Source organism: Pezoporus wallicus, unplaced genomic scaffold (assembly GCF_028554395.1).
Source record: "Pezoporus wallicus isolate ANWC-B61680 ecotype Strahan unplaced genomic scaffold, APGP_CSIRO_Pwel_v1 contig_7856, whole genome shotgun sequence".
In the NCBI taxonomy this organism is placed as follows: domain Eukaryota; kingdom Metazoa; phylum Chordata; class Aves; order Psittaciformes; family Psittacidae; genus Pezoporus; species Pezoporus wallicus.
The window spans coordinates 131,874-152,493 of NW_026639688.1; the positions used below are offsets into that span (position 1 = coordinate 131,874).

Below are 20,620 nucleotides of genomic sequence, written 5' to 3' on the forward strand. Positions count from 1 at the left end.
AATTAATTCTTGATTTCAGCTTTTCAGTCAGTTTTAAGAGGTTAGAGACAGAGCTTTGGGGAAAGCCTGAAATCGGGGCTGAAAGCAGAGACGTTCCTGCCAGTTTTTATTAGACCACAGCACCACAATATTTGTACAAGTCCTTGAAGTGATTTGAAAGGAAAGAGAAGAATTGCAGGGCTGTTACCCAGAGTGACAGGCTGGTAGAGAAAGGGAAATTCCCACCTTCTTGTCTACGTTTTGACAAGAAGGTGGGAATTTCAAGCAAGAATGTCAAGAGGAATTGAGGCTCCCTCCTAGGCAGCAGATGGATGGAATCTGTGTAGTTAAGAAGGTGGTGGGGCGTTGAGCAGCTTAGGGGTGTGAGGGTATCTCTGAAGTGATGGGGCCTGCTTGTGACAGCCCGAATTCTGAAGGGTCTGAGGTTGATGGAGCAGTGTGTGTGTGTTCTGGGTGCCTGCATCTGTTTGCTGGTTTGGGAAGCTGAACTGATAGGAATGTGTGTTTTCCCCTGGATAGTAAGAGCTTTTAACACATAGGATTGTAAGAATTTGCATTACAAAATTTAGATACATGCAGACATAAAAATATGAGGAAATCCATCATTTGGAGATTAACAAGCTAAAATAGCATGATAAACAGACAGTGATAAGTAAAGGCAAACACCGTACTGAATTCCAGCTGGCAGGTAGTAGGGGTTTTCTGTGCTTTAAATACAACCAGCCAAACCATTTCAATGATTTTTATTTTAACTTCAGGTCATCTTTTGAAATCCATATTTTTCCCGTGTGTTTCCACAATAAATATCCTTGATAACTGATGTTTATATTGGAAGTAATACCCATAATGCCTGCCTGGCCTGTTGTGTTGTGTGAATGAATTTATTCCTGCACGGTTTGAGCTATCAGTAATGTTTCTCTTTTTGCAATACGAGGGAAGGGAAATGTGGCTCCTGCATCCCCGATTTTACATCTCCATATTCTGCCTGTCTCTTTGCTTTTTGCTAGGCAGGGTTTTCTTACGGCATCTTAAAAGGGGGTTCAGTTGGCCTGACCTGCTTAGCTTTGCTTGACTGCTAAAGCTGCTGCATTGTTTCTGTTCACTGGTGATGGCACTGTCTGTGATAGCCATTAGAGGGGGTTTTACAGGCCTGGATGTTTGAAGAGACTCCTTGAAAATGGGATTCAGAGCCTTCAAAAAGAAAGTTCAAAGTGGCCATTCCTGTGTCATGTTCCCTGCACCCTGTGCTCCTGTTCTCCCAGCCTTAGCATTTGCTAATAAAGAGGAAGCTGTCTCATTCCGCATGGAAAGCGGTTGCATTACCCACTGTACTTGAACCTTTTTCCTTCTCCCCAGATTTCTTCCTTTTACAGTAAGTAGAAGAAGAAAATGTTCATTTTAAGTTCTCAATATGACTTAATTCTTTTTCTAGATTCTGGAAGTTACAGTCAGTCTGGGGGCCAGCAGAGGTATGTGTGTGGAGGGGGGGGGTGTGGGTGTTTTGCTGTTAGCAATTAAATCTGCAAAATGAAAGGCTGTTTAGTATTCCCACCATGATGTTTGACTCTTCAGGCATAACAAAGTGTTTATATGTTCTTGGAGTTATGGGTGCAGAAAGCTTGCTGCCCTGGGCCTTTATTAATATATCTTCTAAACCAGGGGAAAAGAAAATCTTCCTGAAGAGAAGACAATGAGCAGGTTTATATTGGAATGACATTGAAAGAACTTAGGAAATGGCATGAATATAGAGAAATATTTTTCATGTAACTGCCTTAAGCTGTTCAGGATTTTTAGCCAAAGCTTATATAGGTAGAAAGATGATGGGCTGTATAGATGTAAAGATATACATACATATTTCCTTCTATATTTACTTCTATACTTGTATAGAAGTGAAATTTCACGTTTCCATCTGATAACTGTTCATCATTGTGAAAATTAAAAGCCTGCTCATGAAATAGCTCAAGTTTGGGGGATGTGTGTGTGTATTTTCATTGGTGAAACAAAAGTGGTGTTATGGAAGGATGAAAATCATAGCTAATACTGACGGTGCTAATGAAAGTCAGAAGGTTCTATGTGTATAGCACTGTGTGAGTTTGAGTTCATATCTGGATATGATACAAGTGTTTCAGCACATGGTGGTTCTCTCTGTTCACGAAGTCTTAAAGTGGCAGCATACAAGTAAGTATAATCTCAAGCAAGTGTGGTTTTGCTGATGATATTGCTGAATAGTCCAACAAATACCAACCTGACAGTAATTGATGAAAGTAAAATTAACTTTGTAAGAGTATGCTGCAAAACTTAAAATGCTTTGTTTCATAACAGTTTCTGTGATTCTGAGGAATGTCAAATGACAGTAATCCCAACTTTTATGTACTTCAAATTTATACTTGAAACAGCAGAAATTAGAATAAGCTTTTCTGCCTTCTGACAGGCAACTGTGGTAACCAGTAATTCACTGATGTGGTTCTAATGTGCCTACAGCTGCAGTACTTGGATTAAACACTTGGTTTGGAATGAAAAGAAACTTAACACCAAAAATACCTTTACTTTCCAACCCATGTGGAGGGTACTGTCAGCATTTACTAAATGCATTTTTCTCTTACAGCTATTCGTCCTATGGCAATCAGAGCAGTCAAAATTATGGCCAAGCACAGGTAAGGTGAAAAGACCCATAGTGTCTTTCATAGCAGATGTTCCTTGGGTAAAACTAATTGCTCCTGAGTGACCATACATGGGCCAGGAAGAAATCCATTCTCAGCTTGATGTGTGCAGTTGTGTCTAGTAAAGAACAACTGTAATTAGCTGCTGGAAGTTACACTTATGTGAGGACGTTCTTGAAATTACAGGGATATTCTGGTTATGGGCAGAGTGGAGACAATTCCTCCTATGGACAGAACTATGGAAGCTATCATGGGAACTATGGACAAAATCAAACAGGTTTGGTTAGCTTGTTACATTCATTGGCAGTAATTAAAAGGTGAATATTTACTAAAAATTTTCTTCCTCCATTCCCAGGTTATGGACAAGATTCCCAGGGATACGATGATGAATCCGGTTATGAAAATCAGAATCAGAGCTCATACAACCAGCAGTCTTATGGCAGTCAGGGGCAGCAGAAAGGGTCGTCTAGAGGGTAAGGAGGCTGAGATTAACAGGATCTATTTACAGTCTAGTAGTTGTATGTTTTTAACTACAGCTGTAGCAAATTTCATTGCTAAAAAAAGGACAAACATCTGAAAATCCACATTCTTAAAACATTTTTTATGTCTGAAAGAGCAGGAGGAAAAGGAAGAGTATTTCTTTGTGTGGGAAGGATGGGATACAGTTGTTTTGAAGTCGAGGAGTACGGGAGATACACTTCAGAAAGTCTTTGGATAGTGACTAAAATGAAGAATGAACCTGGTAGAGAGTATTTTGATTAGGAAAAAGATGTATCGGATACCTCTCCAGTCACGTTCTTTTGTATGAACTTACAATACTCTTTTATTAACTTCTGATAAGCTGTCAGCAAGGAAATTCTTAGCTGTTCTTAGATTTGCAGACTTCTTATTTGACTTAGAATGCCTTTTCTTTTTGAAGGAAGCGGAAAGGATTCAGAAATGTCATTCAAGGAGTTATCTTTTTCCAACCAAGTAGGATTCTCAAAACCTGATGTTTTTATATCCTCATCAGTAACTTAAATGTGTACTCTGATTCAGTACTTCACGCTATTGCAAATGTATTTTTCTTGTAAGGGATATTATACCTCCGGTAAGTTTCAGGAGGATTAATGATACCGCTTTGAAAGTGTGTTGGAAAATACAACCCAGCTGCCCTTAACGACTTACAAGGCCACATTTTGCTTGAATACCTTTGTTATCTAACTTACAAGCTTCGTGCATACACCCCAAGGTTGCTGCATGCATTATATCTTTATTAAGGATCATGTGGCCTTTAAATGACAGTCTGTACTAAACCCCATTCTTGTTTTCAAGGTCCAAATATTTTTGTGTATTTTTACAAGCTGATAAAGCAGTCTGGACTTGAACAAATCTGTACTGGCTTTCTGCTTTTATAGTTATCGGTACAAAACGTCTTAATATGAACAAGCAGGGTCTTTATCTGTCAGCAGTAGGTGCTGTCATTCCCAGTGTCTTTTACACATCCCTAACAAAAGCTGGTAGGTGATTAAGTTTTGCTGTGCTTTGTTTTCTAAGCATTTTAGAGCTGTACAAAGGACTAGGCAATCATGTGGGGTTTAAGTGTCGACATCCAGTGGGGAAAAAATGCAGTAGAGTATAGATGCTCCAACAAGTTGGTTTTGTTCAGGAAAACAGAAAAGAGACCTTGGAGGGGAACTCTTCAATGTATAGTTGCAACAAGTAAGGGAAGTTGAGAAATTAAATGGTGACAGTTTTGAAGAGGGTGGCCACAAAGTTGTAGCTCTCACTTCCTAAGGGAGGTAAGGAAGGAAAAGCAGCCAATAGTGGATGCTCTCAATGATGCTTCTTTCCAGATGGTGCAAAGTGGAGCTTACTTGTTCTTAAGATATTAACAAAAAGTCTTCACAAGCTCTTTGCCACTAGGGTTAGTTATATTAAAGCTAAGATCGAGGCTAGGACTGGGACAGAGCAGACTAGATGGTTGTTTATGCCGATGGGATATTTTGAGATGGGTTGAATCCAATGGACTTCATCTTCAAGTGCTTCCAAAAGCTGGTGGAGACTTTCTGTAGGCTCTTAGGTTTTATTGTTTGCTTTTCTGAGACATTTTGGCTAGCAAGTACGATTGCCAAAGACTAGAGAGGGGCAAACACAGTGCCTCGTCCTTTGGAAAAGGGTGGGAGCAGGGAGGAGGAAGAGAAGAAAGGCTGGCAGAGGTTAGTGATTAACTTCAGTTACTGAAAAAAACAATACAGTTAAGCCACAGCTATTTACCCAGGGGGAAAACAAAGGTGTGAGTAACAGCCATTGTTTCCTGGACGCAATTTCTCATCAACCTATCTAATGTCTTGCTATGAAAGGGTAACCCAACTGGAGCTATTCTCTAGATTTTTACAACACTTTTGTTTCTACAAGGGAAGCTTGGTGTAGGTGAGATCTCTTTGTGGTTGCTCTGAAGTTGTTACTAGTCAGAGAAGAGTTACAGCTCTCTCCTAGAGTGTATAGCCATGTTGTATTGGAATATCCTAGATGTGATGTTGGTCAGTGTTTCTGATGGAAGTTGGTTGGATAGTATATGTAAATGACATGAAAGTGAGGAGAACTGCAAGTATGATGGGGGACATCACAGGAGTTAGAACAGTTCTTGGCCAAATGGTAGAAAGCCCAGGAAAAGATAAACTGCAATTCAGTGAGAGCAAAATTGGGGGATTTTTTTGTTTCATAGGCAGCAGATATAAGCTGCATAATACAATATGGGCAGCAGAAGTGTTCCCTGCAGTTCTGCAGAGAAGGCTTTGTTGTTTGGCAGCTCATGGGCTATCCATCAGCCCATGTATCCATCAGTAGTCATGCTACTGGGAGAGGAGAGAAAGCAGCATTTTACTGGGGTATGTACAGTGAGTGATGCTCGTAAGTTACATTTATAGAGAAAATGGAGGATGTCTTGAAAGCATTGGTAGTGTACAGTTTTCTGTGTTTTATCAGAACCCAGATACATCCCAACAGAGGTGAAACAGTGTTTCCTATCTGTATGCCAGTAATGATTGGGAGGTAACTGGGATTAGGAAGTTTGAGCAATGTCATGAATTTTCAGCCATTATTTTGCTCTCTTTTCTGTGAACATTAAGCTATTAATACCGATTCTGTTTATTTTAAGTGGAAGAAGCTCTTATGAACAAAAGTCAAACTATGGTCAGCACCAAAGCTCTTATGACCAGCAGTCAAGCTATGGACAAAACCAAGACTCTTATGACCAGCAGTCAAGCTCATATGACCAGCAGTCGGGCTATGGCCACCAGGGTTCTTATGACCAGCAGTCGGGCTATGGCCACCAGAGCTCATATGACCAAAAGTCAGGCTATAACCAGCACCAAAGCTCATATGGCCATTCTCAGCAATCCTACCAGTCTCAGAAGGGAAGCTATAGCCACAACAGCCAAGGTAAAATTCACAGGTTAAGTTCAATATTGGCTAGTAAAATTAAGCAGAAATGCTGTGAAATAGCTGGATTGCATTCCACAGGCAGTTGATTTAATGAATAGTTAAAACTCTTTTTTCATGTTGTTGGTTTTGGGGAGTGTTTTATTTGTGAAGACTTTCAAGCATTATGCAGAGATGAAAAACTTGGGGCCCCAAAACTCTTGCATTTGCATTTGTTGGAGGCAGCCTCGCAGAGTCCATATCTGCAAAATGTAGATGGAATTTTCTTCCTAAGCCATTTTGAACCTTCTTCCTACATGAAGGTGGTATGTCTTGATCAGTCATGAAGAGCTTTTGCACTTCACATTCCAGCTTTGTGCTGTGTAGGTGAATTCTGAGATAGAAGGAAATGAGAAGTTTAAGGTCGGCCCTTCTTTTTGCAGTAACTTCACACCAGCGGCACAACCCACACTCTTTATCCTTGTTCTGTCTTCAGTGATGCCTTTTGCAAACTGGGAGGGTGATATGGAAGTAGAATGCAAAGTATATTTTAGACAATGTGTTTAACATTGGAAAATGGAGTGTGAGGAACAGTGTTTACATTTGGAGATATCTTGTGGCTCTGGAGGCTAAGAGAGAGAACAAAACCAAACTTTGCTCTGTTACTTTGTGGTGTAGATAACATAAGAGATTTAGGAGTTGATGCTTTCCTGGTTTAAATGGCAAACCAGGGGAGGAAAAGCTGTAGGGTGGGAATTTTCACTGCAGTTTGCACTACAATTCACTCATGTTTTGTTCTCTTCATTCCTCCAGATGATCGTCGAGAAAAGAGTAGGTATGGAGAAGATAATAGAGGATATGGCGGGTCACAGGGAGGAGGTAGAGGGGGATATGACATGGATGGAAGAGGTCATATGTCTGGATATAGGTAAGTGATCTCATTCCTGTGCCTGCAGTTCCCTACCCTTGTTTGTTATTACTTAGCTGGCTTTAATTTTTGTCTATTATATGTCTATTCCTAATGTGGCTCAGATTTAGATTTCTAAAAATGGGAAGTTTCTAAAATTAAACCTTTCTGCACTGCACAGAAACACATTTTGCCTAGGAAAAGCTTTTGGATTATGACACGTAGCTGTGTTTTATTTACATGAGTTGCAATACACAAACTGCTTGAGCCCATCCCTTAAAATAAGACATTGTAAAACCTGGAACAGTTGTTTTCAATTGGAAGAAACCAACAGCCAGGGATTGAGAAGGTTTTCCACAATTCATAGCTAAGGTAGCTAACATTTTAGCAGGGAGGTTTTGACTTTACAGTGACAAATCATTATGCTAAGGGTGGTTAAGTGTCTTTCTGCTTCCTAGTGACAGCATTACTTGTTCTTTACTGGGTTGTTTTGTGGTTTGGGGTGGTTTTCAGTTTAAACTTTTATTAAAATACAGTTTGTATTATTGGCTTAGCTGTCAGTTTCAACACATTTATTTAAAGCAGATTTTAAATATTAACAACCCCATTACCCCTTCTGCCATTGTATTAGGCCTTGCTCCTGTCAAGAAAATTTATGCACATATTTGATGTAGTGCATGCAGATGATCTCATGCATAGGCCATTGGGACCTTTGCTTTAAATCCTGTTGCATTAGACCAGATGACATTTATATTTCTTAATAAACTGTCACAATTTGCTACCCTTTCATTCCCTCTGTGAAGTGGTTGGGGGGGTGTAGAGTGCTCACTGATGCCAAGTAAGGATGTGGGAGCTTCCAATGAGCTGTAGAGTGCTGCTTGTTGACACCCCTTGCCCTTTAATAGGCTGCACGGTTGTGGGTTATTGCTGGAACCCCAGACAACTCTGAATTGTACAACACTGAACTGACCTTAACTAAAGAAAATAATCTAACAGTGTGTTAAGACTTGGTTGGTTAGAAAGTCTTCATTTTAAAACCATACTTTAAATTTACCTGTTTCTAAAGTGGTCCCAAATTGAACTTTGTGACTTGTTGCTTCGATGACATAGGTGAACCCTACCTCTCTTGATTAGGGGTGGTAGCATAATTACAAGTGTGTGTTAATACTTACTTCATGTTAGAGTTTGCTGGGGTTTTGTATAATAGAAACTTAACCAGCAAAGTAACCTCTAAATTAATTTTCAGTTAAAACTGAACAATTGCTTTTAAATCAGCTTTTCTGCGTGGATGAGGGTTTTCCATGTTCCTACGGTAAAATATGGGTCTTTAAAAAGCCATCTTCAGGTGAGCCCTTTCCATTCAAGAGCTTCAAATGTGAGCTTCAGAAAATCTACTTTTGGTAGATTTTATCACTTTGAAACAAACTTCCGTCTTTGCAAGTTGAAGTAAATGAAATTGATGTCTGTGAAAATAAAGCCTCTTCCCATGTTTTTCCAAATTGTAAGGAAAATCTTGTTCGCACATCCATGTAGGTAATACATGGATTATTACGTATTACCACTTCTGGTCGAACCAAAAACCACTTTTGGCTTTTTCAGTGGAAAGCCAAGAGAAAAAGAGTGGAAGTGAATGGAGAAGTGGGGGAAAATACCACAAAGTGGGTAGGAATTCTGTTCACTTCTATTAAGTGATGCAGTCTTTGGTGCTGTTTATAGTGAAATTTCTCTGAAACTACACTGTCATGTATATTTATTCAGTCTCTCTGCATAATTATGATGGAGAATTCTGTTTCTGACATGTTTTACCAAAGTCATTCCTAATAGGAAAGGGTAAAGTTTAAATTAAATACCAAACTTGTATAATCAAGAGGAAAATAACTTTTAATAAGGTAAGAAATCATGTTTAATCCTGTGAAAGTGTGGGATTTCAGGGTAGTTTCTTGGGTTTCCCTGGGTTTTTCCTTTTCCCCCTCCCCTAAAAGCTTGTGTAGGAATGTCAAGTCTATCTCCAGTAACTAGTTAGCATTTCAGATCACATTTTAATGCTCATGAATCCATAGCCACTAGGAAATAAGCTAAAAGTCTTGCCTACACAGATACTTGTAACTATGTAGGCTTTGACTTTCATAGTGCTTAGAACATAATGTGTAACTGAGTTCTGTCAATACACACACAGAGAAGTAAGTTGTTCTTTGACATTATAAAAACATTAATAGCTAACTCAAGACTGTAGCAAAGGAATCTCTTCTGTGTTAGCAAGCAAGAAAGATTTTGTCTGGACAGGGAGAACATGTTGCAGCTTGTTGCTCATTGTTAGAGCTGTACCCAGTGGCTGGTGTTCTTACAGCTGTATTGCCTAACCTGCTCTCTTGTGCTGGGTGCTGCATCCCCCTTACAAGCATCATCCTGCACTTGTGAGACAGTGACTTTGCCTGCAGCATCAGTTCTCCCACAGGGTTCGTGTGAGTTGCAATGGCCTGTATAAACCCACCCTACGTGTAGGAACCTTCAGAGCAGTGTGCAAGTGCTAGACATTATTCTGGCATACTTGAGGCAAAATCCAGTTAACATTTTTAAATTCTAAGAGCTTAAATTTCTTTGAATAACCTTTCTGAAAGTACTTCACAACCTCATTGGCAATGTTAAGGTATGAATTGTTATTCCAAAAACCAGAATGATTTGAATATGTACTGTGATGAATGCTTTCAGCACTCATTTTTCTTTTGTGCCTGTGCAAAGTCAGGCAGCACTGAGAGGAAAATACCTTTTGAGAAGTTCCTGTTCAGATTCTGTAGCTGATGTTACGATAAAGAACAATCGTTTTCTTCTGTGTCAGATGTTCACTTTTTAATCTCAGTAACTCAGGGTTTCAGAATCATTCAGGTATTTTTTTTAATGGCCTTGAATTACATCTTTGGGGGCTTTAGTAGAATTTGTCACCCTTTCATTGTGAAGCTTGAAGAATTCATGGTCTCATTTGTATTCTGGCTAAGAAGCAAAATCTTTTCTGTGTTTTTAAACCCACAGTAGAAGAGTCTTATCTTTGAGCTCTTTTGGTTAGAAAGCGGGTACACCAGGTCTGGAGAATGCAGTTTTACACCCAGTTATTCTTCCAAGTTTCCTTGTAGGGTTATTTCCCTTGTTGTTAGAGTTCTTGTCTGAAAAATAAGGAATTAATATTTTATTGTGGTTGTGGGACTGAACTGTTTTGGTTAAGCAGGTTAAGTGGGAAATACAGTAGCAATACAAAGCAGGTTTGTGCTCTTTGATGTTGAGAAAGCCATTTGGGCTGTCGGGTAGCTGTACCTGTGACACTGCCCTTCTCTTAGAGCCTGGGGATTAAATGGGAGAAGCTCTGCCTTTGAATCAGCTTGTGCAGTCTGTGTGGTGGAACTACATAGATGCAGTTTAGAAGAGGATTTACTGTTGTGTTAGGGTTTGGCATAGAAATCCCAACTTTGCTCAGCACAGATTTTATTCTCTCATGCAGAACTGATGTTGATGTGCTATAAATCAGTCACCTGTGCAGCTTAACTGTTGTATCGGCTATGAGTGGGAATAAGCTTATTGTTATAAAAAGAAACTACAACTTAGTGCAGGTGGGTTTTTGTTACAAGTGTGGTTTGTGTTCAGAATTAATATTATAACTTGTAATATTCATGCTTGAGCTCAGCCTTTTATAGGTAGACTTTGGGAAAACATGAAAAGAGGCAATAAATACAGGCGGGGGGGAAAAAGCCATCTGTCAGTGATTTTATGGGTGCACTGAGCATTCCTTTGTTGTTTGTAAAAATACATTCTTACGTGCAACTCCCACATGCTTGGCAAGACAGATCCATGTTGGAGGCTGAAATCTGGTGCCTGAGTTCTTGGTGCTGCTTCTGCCATTTAAAAAAGGTATTTCTTGTATCTGTAGTGTTGAGCTTGCCATGTAACTGTGCCTTTAACTCAAAGAGTGATTCCCAGCTGAAGTAAGCAATATTCAGATGCACACCAGTTACAGTCAAGTAGGTGATGGTTAAATGTGTGAGCATATACAGGGGGAAAAGAACATCTGATGGTGTTTCTTTCATAGCAGCAAGTTTTTGTCCCTATGAATGGTGCCTCGCAGACACTCTGACTGCTTGCAGTGCAGTCACTTATCTTCGTTGGTGACATAGCTGAATTTTAGCTGCCTGTTCATGATTCTAACATAAGGTGTTAAAACTCCAAACTCCAGTTGGTTGCCCATCTATTTGGTAAAGCAGTGAAGCACTGATATTAGGTTTTCCACATGTTCTGTGACGATGGTGTGGGAACTATTTCAGCCAGCTTGAGACTTGAATTTTGGGTCTTGGTGAGAGGTGAATCTGAGATGCTTGCAACCAGCTTCTGTGTTTGAGTTTGCTTGCTGCAGCATATCCAGGGACCTCCTGGGGATCTTGGGTACCTTTGCCCAGGGAGCTTGGAAAGGGAACACACTGCAGCTTTATAAATCACATAGGACATGTGACTTAAAAATGGAGGAGAGCATAAATCTGTCATCAAAGGTATTTGACACTGAACTGATGCAAATTTTTGCTGGGTTGGTGAGTCAAGACTAAGCAGAAGATGCCATGCTGAAGCATACTTGGGGAAAACCCTATTTCTGCAGACATTAATTAAAAAATCTAATTAAAATGTGGATTGCACTTGTTAGTGTGGGGTACAGAATTGCTGTATTGCAAAGTTACAAATGAAGCATTTGATGTGACCTCCTTTACATTTTGTATATCCAGCTCTGTACCACTTCTCAGTATTGTGGTGCATGCATTTTTACCCCAGCATCCCAGCAAAACCCTGTGAAGTCCTGGCTGTGTTGATCACAACCTTTCTGTATGTTTTTAGATTGTTGGATTTTGTCCTAATTTATGTCTCTGCTGCTGTATGCTTAGAAATCAGAAAACAAATGTTGTGGATAATGCTCTCCTGATGAACTGGGGACATAATCTAGGGCTGGGAAACTTTGATAACATTTTCATGGTTGATGTATTCACTCTTGTTATTTCTAAGTTAAAATCCTAGAAGAACAGGCATCCGACTGAAATGTTATGTTATAATCAAGCTTTTCTTTTAGCTGAAGTGAATTGGAGGTGGCAGAAAGGTATTTACAGTCAATTTTATGATCACTATTGTGTTTTTGTCATCAGTCCTTGAAAATAGCCAGCCTTGACTAAAGACCAGCTCTGATGTTGCATGTGGAATTTAGTCATTTTACCTCTTTAATGAGCAGAATGAGTTACATAGGAGTAAATGACACTGCATAAGAGAAGTCCCAGTAAAAGTGATAGCCTGTTGTGGCAAACATCTAATAGTCCTTTTATGTACTGCTACAGAATGTCAGTCACCCTTCAAAGAATGTGTCTCTTAATCCAGCTTTGATAATAGCTGTTAAAACCTTGTTTCTTTTCTATGCCTCACTTGGGGCAGATTTTACCTCATAAATGTTAAGCAAGCAATACCTTCCCTTCATCACTTTGCATTTGCTGTAACAGAAAGCAGATGCACAAAGTGCCAAGAAGTTACTCCCTAATTCTATACCATTGCCTCTTGCTGGGGTGCTTGTCCCATGGTTGCACTCTGGTGTCTTGGCAGATAGGTTGAATCAAAGCCTGGAGTGACTTCTAGTTGTGAAGCACAGTGGTGAAGGGGCTACTCATACTAGCATAGTAGTTCCCTAGCTACTCCACATCATGGTTTGAACTTATGCTGGCTTTATTTTAGCTGCTGTCAGGATTAGGTGAGCTGCCTAATCTTAAAGTAGCAGCTAAGCCCCCTGTGTGAAGGAGGGCAAGCAGGGCTGTTGTACACGGCAGCATGAGACTTTCTGACGCTTGTTTCTTGGCTTCCTAAACAACCCAGTGGTCGTATTTTTCCTCAAGGCTTTGAATACTGGTTATGTTATGTTCATAACGTGGATGCACTTACAAATGCTGGTGTGAGAAATCCTGCTAGTACAAACATTGACATTGAAAAGAGTGAGGGTTTATTTTCATGCACATAATTAGAGTTTCAAACCCCCTTCTAACCTTTGAAAAGTGATGTGTGTAATCTCTTAACTTGGTCTACATTTTGTGCCACAGGTATCAGAATGAATGAAATAAAACTTCACGGCCTCTGCTTTTGAAGCTCACATACACACACCTTCTCTGTAATGTCAAGTGCTAGCAGTACAGTAGGTCCCCACAGGCCCTTTCTCAGAGAACGGCTGATACTGATCATTTGCCCCTTGTATATAAATGCATTACAATGGAGGTTAATTAACTTCAGCTCTTCTTACTTCCAGGGAAGTCCTAAAGCACTCATTATTCCAAAGGAGCAATTACACCCACAATTAAAGCCCATTAACCTTCATGAAATAATGTGTCTGTTTGAAACCCCAGGTTTTAATAGCAGTCCTTTTGCCTTATGGGATGGGAGAGACTATTGAAGCAACGACATGTGTGTGGGTTAGTTTAAAATACTCTTCAGGGCTTCTCTCTCCTCCAGTGAGTTTATTCACTTTCATGTAATTTAAGCTTTGAACGTGAATGAGTGGTGAGGAGAGCGTAGAGATGGTGCTTTAGGTGCCAGACAGTAACTCTCAGCTTGTGATCAGTTAACTGTAGATTGAGCCTTGAGCTCAGCACATAGAGACTTAAGGAAGAAATCATTTCTTCAATTTTTCCTCTGCAGTGGTGGTGACCGTGGTGGCTTCAAAAATTACGGTGGTAAGTGCCGAGTATCCAAAAATGTTTCAGTGGAAATCCTTTATAAATCTAAAAGCCACCAATAATATCTCGTTACTATCTCCTAGAAGCATTATGGTGTTTCGGTGAGGCTGGTGTTGTTCATGAGTTTCTTTAAAGAGCCAAACTTTTAGCCATAAACTGCATTCCTCCTTTGTCAAATTGCATGAACGAATTTGTGGAGACAGTGACGTTCACCGGATTGTTTCTTTTCTTTTCTTTTGTTTCTGTTCTTTTTCCGTTACAAACGCTTCTTAGAAAGGTTCTAGAGGTAAAAACTTAAAGCGGTAAACTGCTTGGTGATGTGACAACCAGCAAGAGAACACCAGCACAGCATCAGTGTGGCAACTGCCACGTGCTGCAAGTTAAAGAACACGTTAACGTCCTACAGACACCTTCTGTTGAACGTTTTAAGCTAAATGGCCTCTAAATCTCTGGTTAATGTTTTAGATCTTAGCTGCATTACATACATGCTTTAAATATTTTCTTGTTTCTAAAAAAGTCACTTGAAAATGTTTTGCTAAAAATAGTCTTTTTTTTTTCCTTTTTTTTTTCCCCCCCCCTTAAACTCCTTTCATAGGTCAGAGGGATTATGGACCGAGATCAGATGCTGGTAAGAAAACAAGCAGTGGGTGGGAGTACATTGTAGCTCTCAGGTCGTTGCTTTTAAAATGTATTGCTAGAAAGATGGATGTGGCTGCAGTTCCCATGGCTCAAAAGAAACCTTAACTAAAGCCTCTCTTCCTTGAGAGGAATCTGGTTTATGAAAGCACGTGTGAATTTTTGGATGCCTTTTCATGGAGCAAGTAGGAATTTGCTGATGAACTTTGAATCCCTTTGAGCCCAGCAGCTGCTTTCACTGCCATAAGACTTCCACTGAACTTGAGTTATTTAAAACATAAGCTGCTTTGATGGGTTTGGATGTGCTGGCTCCATGGATAAGTTGAGTGTGTGGCTGTCCTGGGTTCAGCAGTAGCAATGACAGCTATGCTGGTCAGCTATTGAATGTTCTCTGTCTCTGATGTACTGTGGCATCTGTAGGTGCTGTGCATGTGTGTTGGAAGTTGAGAGTGTTAACTTCAAAATGATGCTCTCAGCTCATCTTTTATTTCATGCAAGTTGTCTTTGAGATTTAAGGGTCTGCTCCTGGGCAGCATAAACCTGAGTTTAAAATGTTGCTTTTGTTGCTACCACAGAAATGCATGGTAAATGTAACTTACTTTGTCCTAGATTCAGAGTCTGACAACTCTGATAACAACACCATCTTCGTGCAAGGACTCGGAGAGGATGTTTCAACAGATCAAGTGGCAGACTATTTCAAACAAATCGGTATCATAAAGGTATGTGAAATAAGAAATCATTGGTAAGAAGAAAGAGAACTTGCAGAGCTAGTGTATTGGAAAAGTACTGGTATCATTCAAGGCAGATGCTCACTCTGACTCCCAGTTGTAGATAGTATTTTTGTCTGATGTATACATAAGTATATGAGATGACAGCTCATTTATAAGCTGGCAGCACTAGCACCATTTTTTCCCAGTGACATTTAGATTGCTTCACATATCTTTAGTCTTTATAACCCTTAACACTGACACTCTATCCGTTGTACCACCCCCGTACTTCAGCATGTATGCTTCTGTGTTCTGTGGCTGGTTTTTCTGTTTCTGTGATTCTAAATTAGGGCTTCCTGCACTTGACTTCATTTTTTTCTCTTAAAACTGGGCCCATCATTGCATCCTGGAGAACAGCCAGTCAGTATCCTTCAGTCAGAAGCATCTGCTTCTGCAGGCTAGCTCCAAGAGAATCTTCCTTCTAGTGATACTTAGCTTTGAACTAGGTTTACCAGTATTTCTCCTATGTCAAGTGTACAACCTTTCTTTTCAGACCAACAAAAAGACTGGCAAACCTATGATAAATCTTTATACAGATAAGGATACGGGCAAACCAAAGGGAGAAGCAACAGTATCTTTTGATGACCCTCCTTCTGCTAAAGCAGCAATTGACTGGTTTGACGGTAGGTGAGAGTACCTGTTCTTCTGGTTATTTATGGATGTAACACACAGTTGAAGAAGCAAATCAGTAACCCCATTGGGAACCCTGTGCTGGTTGTTGTGTGGCTGTTATTATTTTCTGTGTGCTGGCTTTCTCATTTGGTGAAACAGCAGCTTGTGGTTAAGACCAAAAATCTCTAATGAAACCATTAAGGTTTGCCTGCGGTACCTCACGAGTGTGAGAGGTGGCATCACGTCACTTCTTGTTCAGACCAGCAGAGCTGTGATCTGTCAGCAGCTGGAGGGGTTTCCTACAGTGTTAGTATCGATACTGTTAGTGCTGTGGTGTTGGTTTTAGCCTTTGGGGATGGCTCTGACAATTTGTTTCAAGTGCATGTATATGAGCAGTGAAGAACAAGGGTTTTCTTAAATTGTGGGTTCAGTGGAGGATGACAGCAGATCCCAGAAATATAGTGATATAAAACTTTGCATTCTTGATGCAAAAATACAGCTATACTCTTTGATAGCAGTAAACTTGAGGAGGGTCTTAGAAGCTTTGTATTCAGTCTGTATGTGCAAATCACTTCTGTGCCTCTGAACTTGCTGCTGTGCCATTGGGAGCTGTATTGATCTTTCTCTCATTCCCTGTCTTTCCACAGGAAAAGAATTCAATGGCAATGTTATCAAAGTTTCTTTTGCAACTAGAAGGCCTGAATTCATGAGAGGAGGTGGAGGTGGTGGACGTCGAGGTGGGGACTGAAATCCATGGAATCCTTGGGTTTTAATAGTTAAATGCTTTTTAGCTATTCTTAGTTTATAAAAGTTGACTTTGAAGCAGTGATTCATCAAGCATAGGGGCCTTTGGGATTCTGCCATGAAAGGGAATAATAAGGCTTGAACCAAGCACGCTAAACTGAAATCTGTGATCTCTTCTACACAGCACAGAATTTACGCTTTCCTTTTGAACTGGAGAGTCTCCAGATCATGTCTCAGCATTGCTTTGAAAGAGATAGTGTAACAAGGATGTTGAGGCTGTGCAGTTTCCACATATATAGGTGTGAATTCCCAGTGAGTGTATTTACTCATTACAGCAAAGCCTTGAGATACTGTGTTTCCAGATGGTATCAAGCAAGGTAAATTATTCAACTGCTGCTGACTTAGAGCAGCAGTTGGATATCTGACTCCTTCAGTTACATGGATGTTTATCTCCCTGCTTCTCTGCATAATGCAGTTCTGTGAGTAGCCCATTGGATATTAATTACCATTTTACAGGAAGCATGCTTTGTGTGGTGGCTGTCAACAACTCTTAGTTCTTAAATCAGGCAGTTTTGTAGGCTGGTACAAAAGGGATTCGTCAAGAGCTTCAATTGGTATAAAAGTTCTTACTGTGTTTTGCTGCAGAAAGCAAGAACTGTGGTGTCCCTGTGCTTGTCAGATGCATCCTGGCATAAATCCAGTTTGGGGTGGTTTTTGTTCAGTGACTGAGCCTGGCCATATGTGATGGATAGACATTGTTAAATCTTTATGAAATTTCATTAATACACACAGTAGGTTTACATTTACCCATTGGCAATTCAAGTGGATCAGGTTTCCTTTTATTGCTGAAAAAGAATATATAATAAGTACATGGTGGAGAAACTTTTTCTGGCCACCACGTGCTATCCTTGCTTCTTTGTTTTCTCCATCTGCCTGAGTTAGAAATGTGCTCCTATGGGCATATGTATTTCAGCTATGCGGATACATCAGCTTCAGGACGTCAAATGCTGTTGAGGTTTGGTTGTGGCTGAAACTTCTGTTTGTCCAAGTTTTCCAGCTAGGAAAACCTCAGCTGGTAGTTGCTGAATTCTACCAGGGTACCATTTACTGTCCTTGGCACTCCCTGCTTCTTCCAGAATTCCTAATATGGCTTGTCTGGAGGGATGTATTTACATTAAACACTTCTTCCACCTGTAAAGTCTGTCTCTCAGGTTCTGAAGCTGGTGACAGCCCTTAATAAATGTTTCTTATGTATAAGGTCAAAGACACTTCCCCTCCTTTATTCTGACTGTAATTTTGTGTGCAGGTTCACGAGGTGGATATGGAAGAGGTGGAGGCTTCCAGGGTAGAAGTGGGGAACCCAAAAATGGTGACTGGGTTTGTCCTAACCCGTAAGTGTCATTTTCATTGGGCAGTGGTGTTTCATGGATGCTCTCTGAGTTTCTTGGCAGCTGAGTCTGGGGAGTCCTTGTCTTTTCCAGGGGCTGTGGCAACATGAACTTCGCTCGCAGGAATTCCTGCAACCAGTGCGGTGAGCCCAGACCAGAAGATTCCCGTCCATCAGGAGGTGTGTAGGGAACAGCTGTCTCTCTTCTGAAGCATTTAAAGTGCTCATGTCCCCTGCAGCCTTTTGGATAACCTGGCTGATGTGTGTTGGTTTGCATCCCCTCCAGATTTCCGTGGGAGAGGTGGCTATGGAGGAGAAAGAGGATACCGAGGGCGCGGTGGCAGAGGTGGCGACCGGGGAGGTGGCTATGGGGGTAAAATGGGAGGAAGGTAAGCACTTGCTTTGTCCTTGCTTGGTGCTGGAGCAGACAGGCTGTGGAAGTGATAGGGATGTGGGAAAGGAATGTTGTTTATGTGTGCATGCACACTGTGCTGTGAAAATACCAACTCCACATGGGAGCTTGCAGGGGAAGGAAGTCAGTTGAGTGTGTTCTGTGAGTGTTTTTGGATGAGGCTATCCAAGCACAGAAGTTAGCGTGGAGATGTCTCACTGAAAGGGCTGTTTGTTGTTTGCTGAAGGGGATTCCTTATAACTTTGCATTTCCCTTCCAGAAATGACTTCAGAAACGATCAACGCAACAGACCATACTGAAGACCACTGTGAATGTTTTGTTTGTCTTCTTGATGCGTTTGATAGTGAAATTGCCAGAGTTTTGCCTGCAGCTTCACCCATGGCCTCTTTGGATAGTGGAATTGAGTGAAACTAGAGTTTTATTTTGGTGGGAGGGATTGGGGTGGTTTGGGAGGACTTTTTTTTTTAAGCAAGACATGGAAATTTAATCTTGATTTCAACATTCTCCTCTTTTCTTCCCCCTCCCCCATACCTTTTCAACAGGCCCCTGAGAAGAAAAAGGATAAACTGTAAAATATTGCCAAAATATGAAGTGTTTTGTAATACAACAATAAATGCTGATTGTTTTATTTGTGAAATCTCACTGGTGCAAGTTAATTCAGTTGCCTGTGTTTCCTTCTGTGCTCCCTAGCTTCCTGTGTATGACCTAAGTAGTAAATAGAATCATAGAATAGTTTTGGAAAGGACCTTAAAAGCTCATCCAATTCCAACCCCCTGCCACAGGCAGGGACACCTTCCACTAGAGCAGCTTGCTCCAAGCCCCTGTGTCCAACCTGGCCTTGAGCACTGCCAGGGATGGGGCAGCCACAGCTTCTCTGGGCACCCTGTGCCAGCGCCTCAGCACCCTCACAGGGAAGAGCTTCTGCCTTATCTCTAACCTGAACTTCCCCTGTTTCACTTTGAACCCGTCACCCCTTGTCCTGTCACTACAATCGCTGATGAAGAGCCCCTCTCCAGCATCCTGTGGTGGGCCCACTTGCTGTCCATACTTTCTATCCCAGACTTGCAGACTTGTCCCTGGCTCCTTTCTCATTTCCCTCTGAGGATGAAGTCCTGCTTTCCTATATTGCCTGCTACACATGCTTTGGTGCACCCTGCAGCCTTCAGGAGGAGCAGGCAGATGGCAGTGTGCTCTTGTGCTGCCAGGGAGCATGTTGTGACCAGCCCAGGCTCCAAAACCAAAGTGGGACGGCTTTTAGCAAATCGACTTCCTTTTTCTATGTATTGCTGTCCCTTTTAGTGCTGCTTTTGAAATGTGGGTGATGCAAACGAGTGCTGCGCTCATCTTTGAGATAAGATGGAGGTGACACAGATGCAGAAGACACGTTGTAAGCGTTTGGGATTCAGCACTGAAGCCAAGGTTTGAAGAAGCAGGAGCCCCTGCTTGGACTAGGTCATTGCACACTACAGAGGAGAGGTGGTGGGGCTGTGTGAGAAGCTGGCACTGCCACAGTCAGCTTGTGTCCAGTGCTGCCTCTTCATCACAGGCCTCCAAGAGAGCGTCTGGTTAACAGTAGCTTTTGTTCATGCTTGTAAGCCAGCTCCCTGCCTTGGTGTGCAGTCACGGTGATGGGGAGTTCAAACTGGGAATCACCCATGGCTGTAAATGGAGTATTTTAAGGTGTCTCTTTGAAAGTGCAATTGTCACAAATCACGGAGAGCTTGTTCATGAAACACTGGAACTGGAGGTGTATGTGTGTTAGTGATGCTGTAAAGTTTAATGGATGAGGGAGGCCTTTAGGAAGGCAAATAAATTCAGTGTCTTGTTCTGCTTAAGACTTAAGATCCGAGGCCTGGTACACCTAACTTGGTACTGTCAAAAATGAGCCAGGCTGGCTAAGTTGGAGTCACAGTTAAGCTGGAGTGATGGTTTGAGGGAAGCAGGCTAGAGGGTGCTCTTGCACCTCGGATCCGAGGGATGAGGGGCTGGAGGAAGGCAGTGATGCAGCTGAGAACAAAGGGATGTGTCACGGCCTCAGGTTGCTTGCCGAACACAGTCGCGCTTGCAAATTGCAGGCACCTCCTTAGGGCAGCTCCTTGATCCCATCGCACTGTGTGAGTAAGCTGGGAAGGGCTGGGCTGAGCAAACCCAATGGGGCAGAGGCACCCTGGTCCTGCACGTTCCCTGCTGTCTCTCTTGCCTTTTCCCTCTGGGATTTTCAATACCTGGAGCAACAGTTGTAGCTCCCTTTAATCCTGACTCAACTGCCAGCCCTGCCTTCCCCCCCCAGCCTAAAAGCATTTATGTCCTTAAGCAGTCACTCCCCAGCTGGATCACTACCCAGACCAGTATTCAAGTAAGC

The 20,620-nt window shown here is 41.4% G+C and overlaps 1 protein-coding gene across 3 annotated transcripts; it reads left to right on the top strand.

Moving 5' to 3' along the window:
- The first annotated feature begins 1,373 nt into the window (after window positions 1-1,373).
- TAF15 (TATA-box binding protein associated factor 15) lies at window positions 1,374-18,895 on the top strand. 3 transcript variants are annotated; one of them, XM_057415490.1, is made up of 15 exons: window positions 1,374-1,469; window positions 2,606-2,654; window positions 2,847-2,937; window positions 3,016-3,133; window positions 5,800-6,083; window positions 6,876-6,990; window positions 13,663-13,697; window positions 14,296-14,328; window positions 14,946-15,055; window positions 15,597-15,726; window positions 16,363-16,452; window positions 17,766-17,850; window positions 17,941-18,026; window positions 18,133-18,235; window positions 18,518-18,895. In XM_057415490.1, exons 1-15 carry the CDS (start codon window positions 1,390-1,392, stop codon window positions 18,555-18,557), a joined length of 1,449 nt encoding a protein of 482 aa, XP_057271473.1. In that variant the 5' UTR covers window positions 1,374-1,389; the 3' UTR covers window positions 18,558-18,895. The 3 variants fall into 3 exon arrangements, with proteins under 3 accessions (XP_057271473.1, XP_057271474.1, XP_057271475.1); XM_057415491.1 differs by lacking the exon at window positions 13,663-13,697 and having other exon boundaries at window positions 1,375-1,469; XM_057415492.1 differs by lacking the exons at window positions 1,374-1,469; window positions 2,606-2,654; window positions 2,847-2,937; window positions 13,663-13,697 and having other exon boundaries at window positions 2,944-3,133.
- Window positions 18,896-20,620: the final 1,725 nt, after the last annotated feature.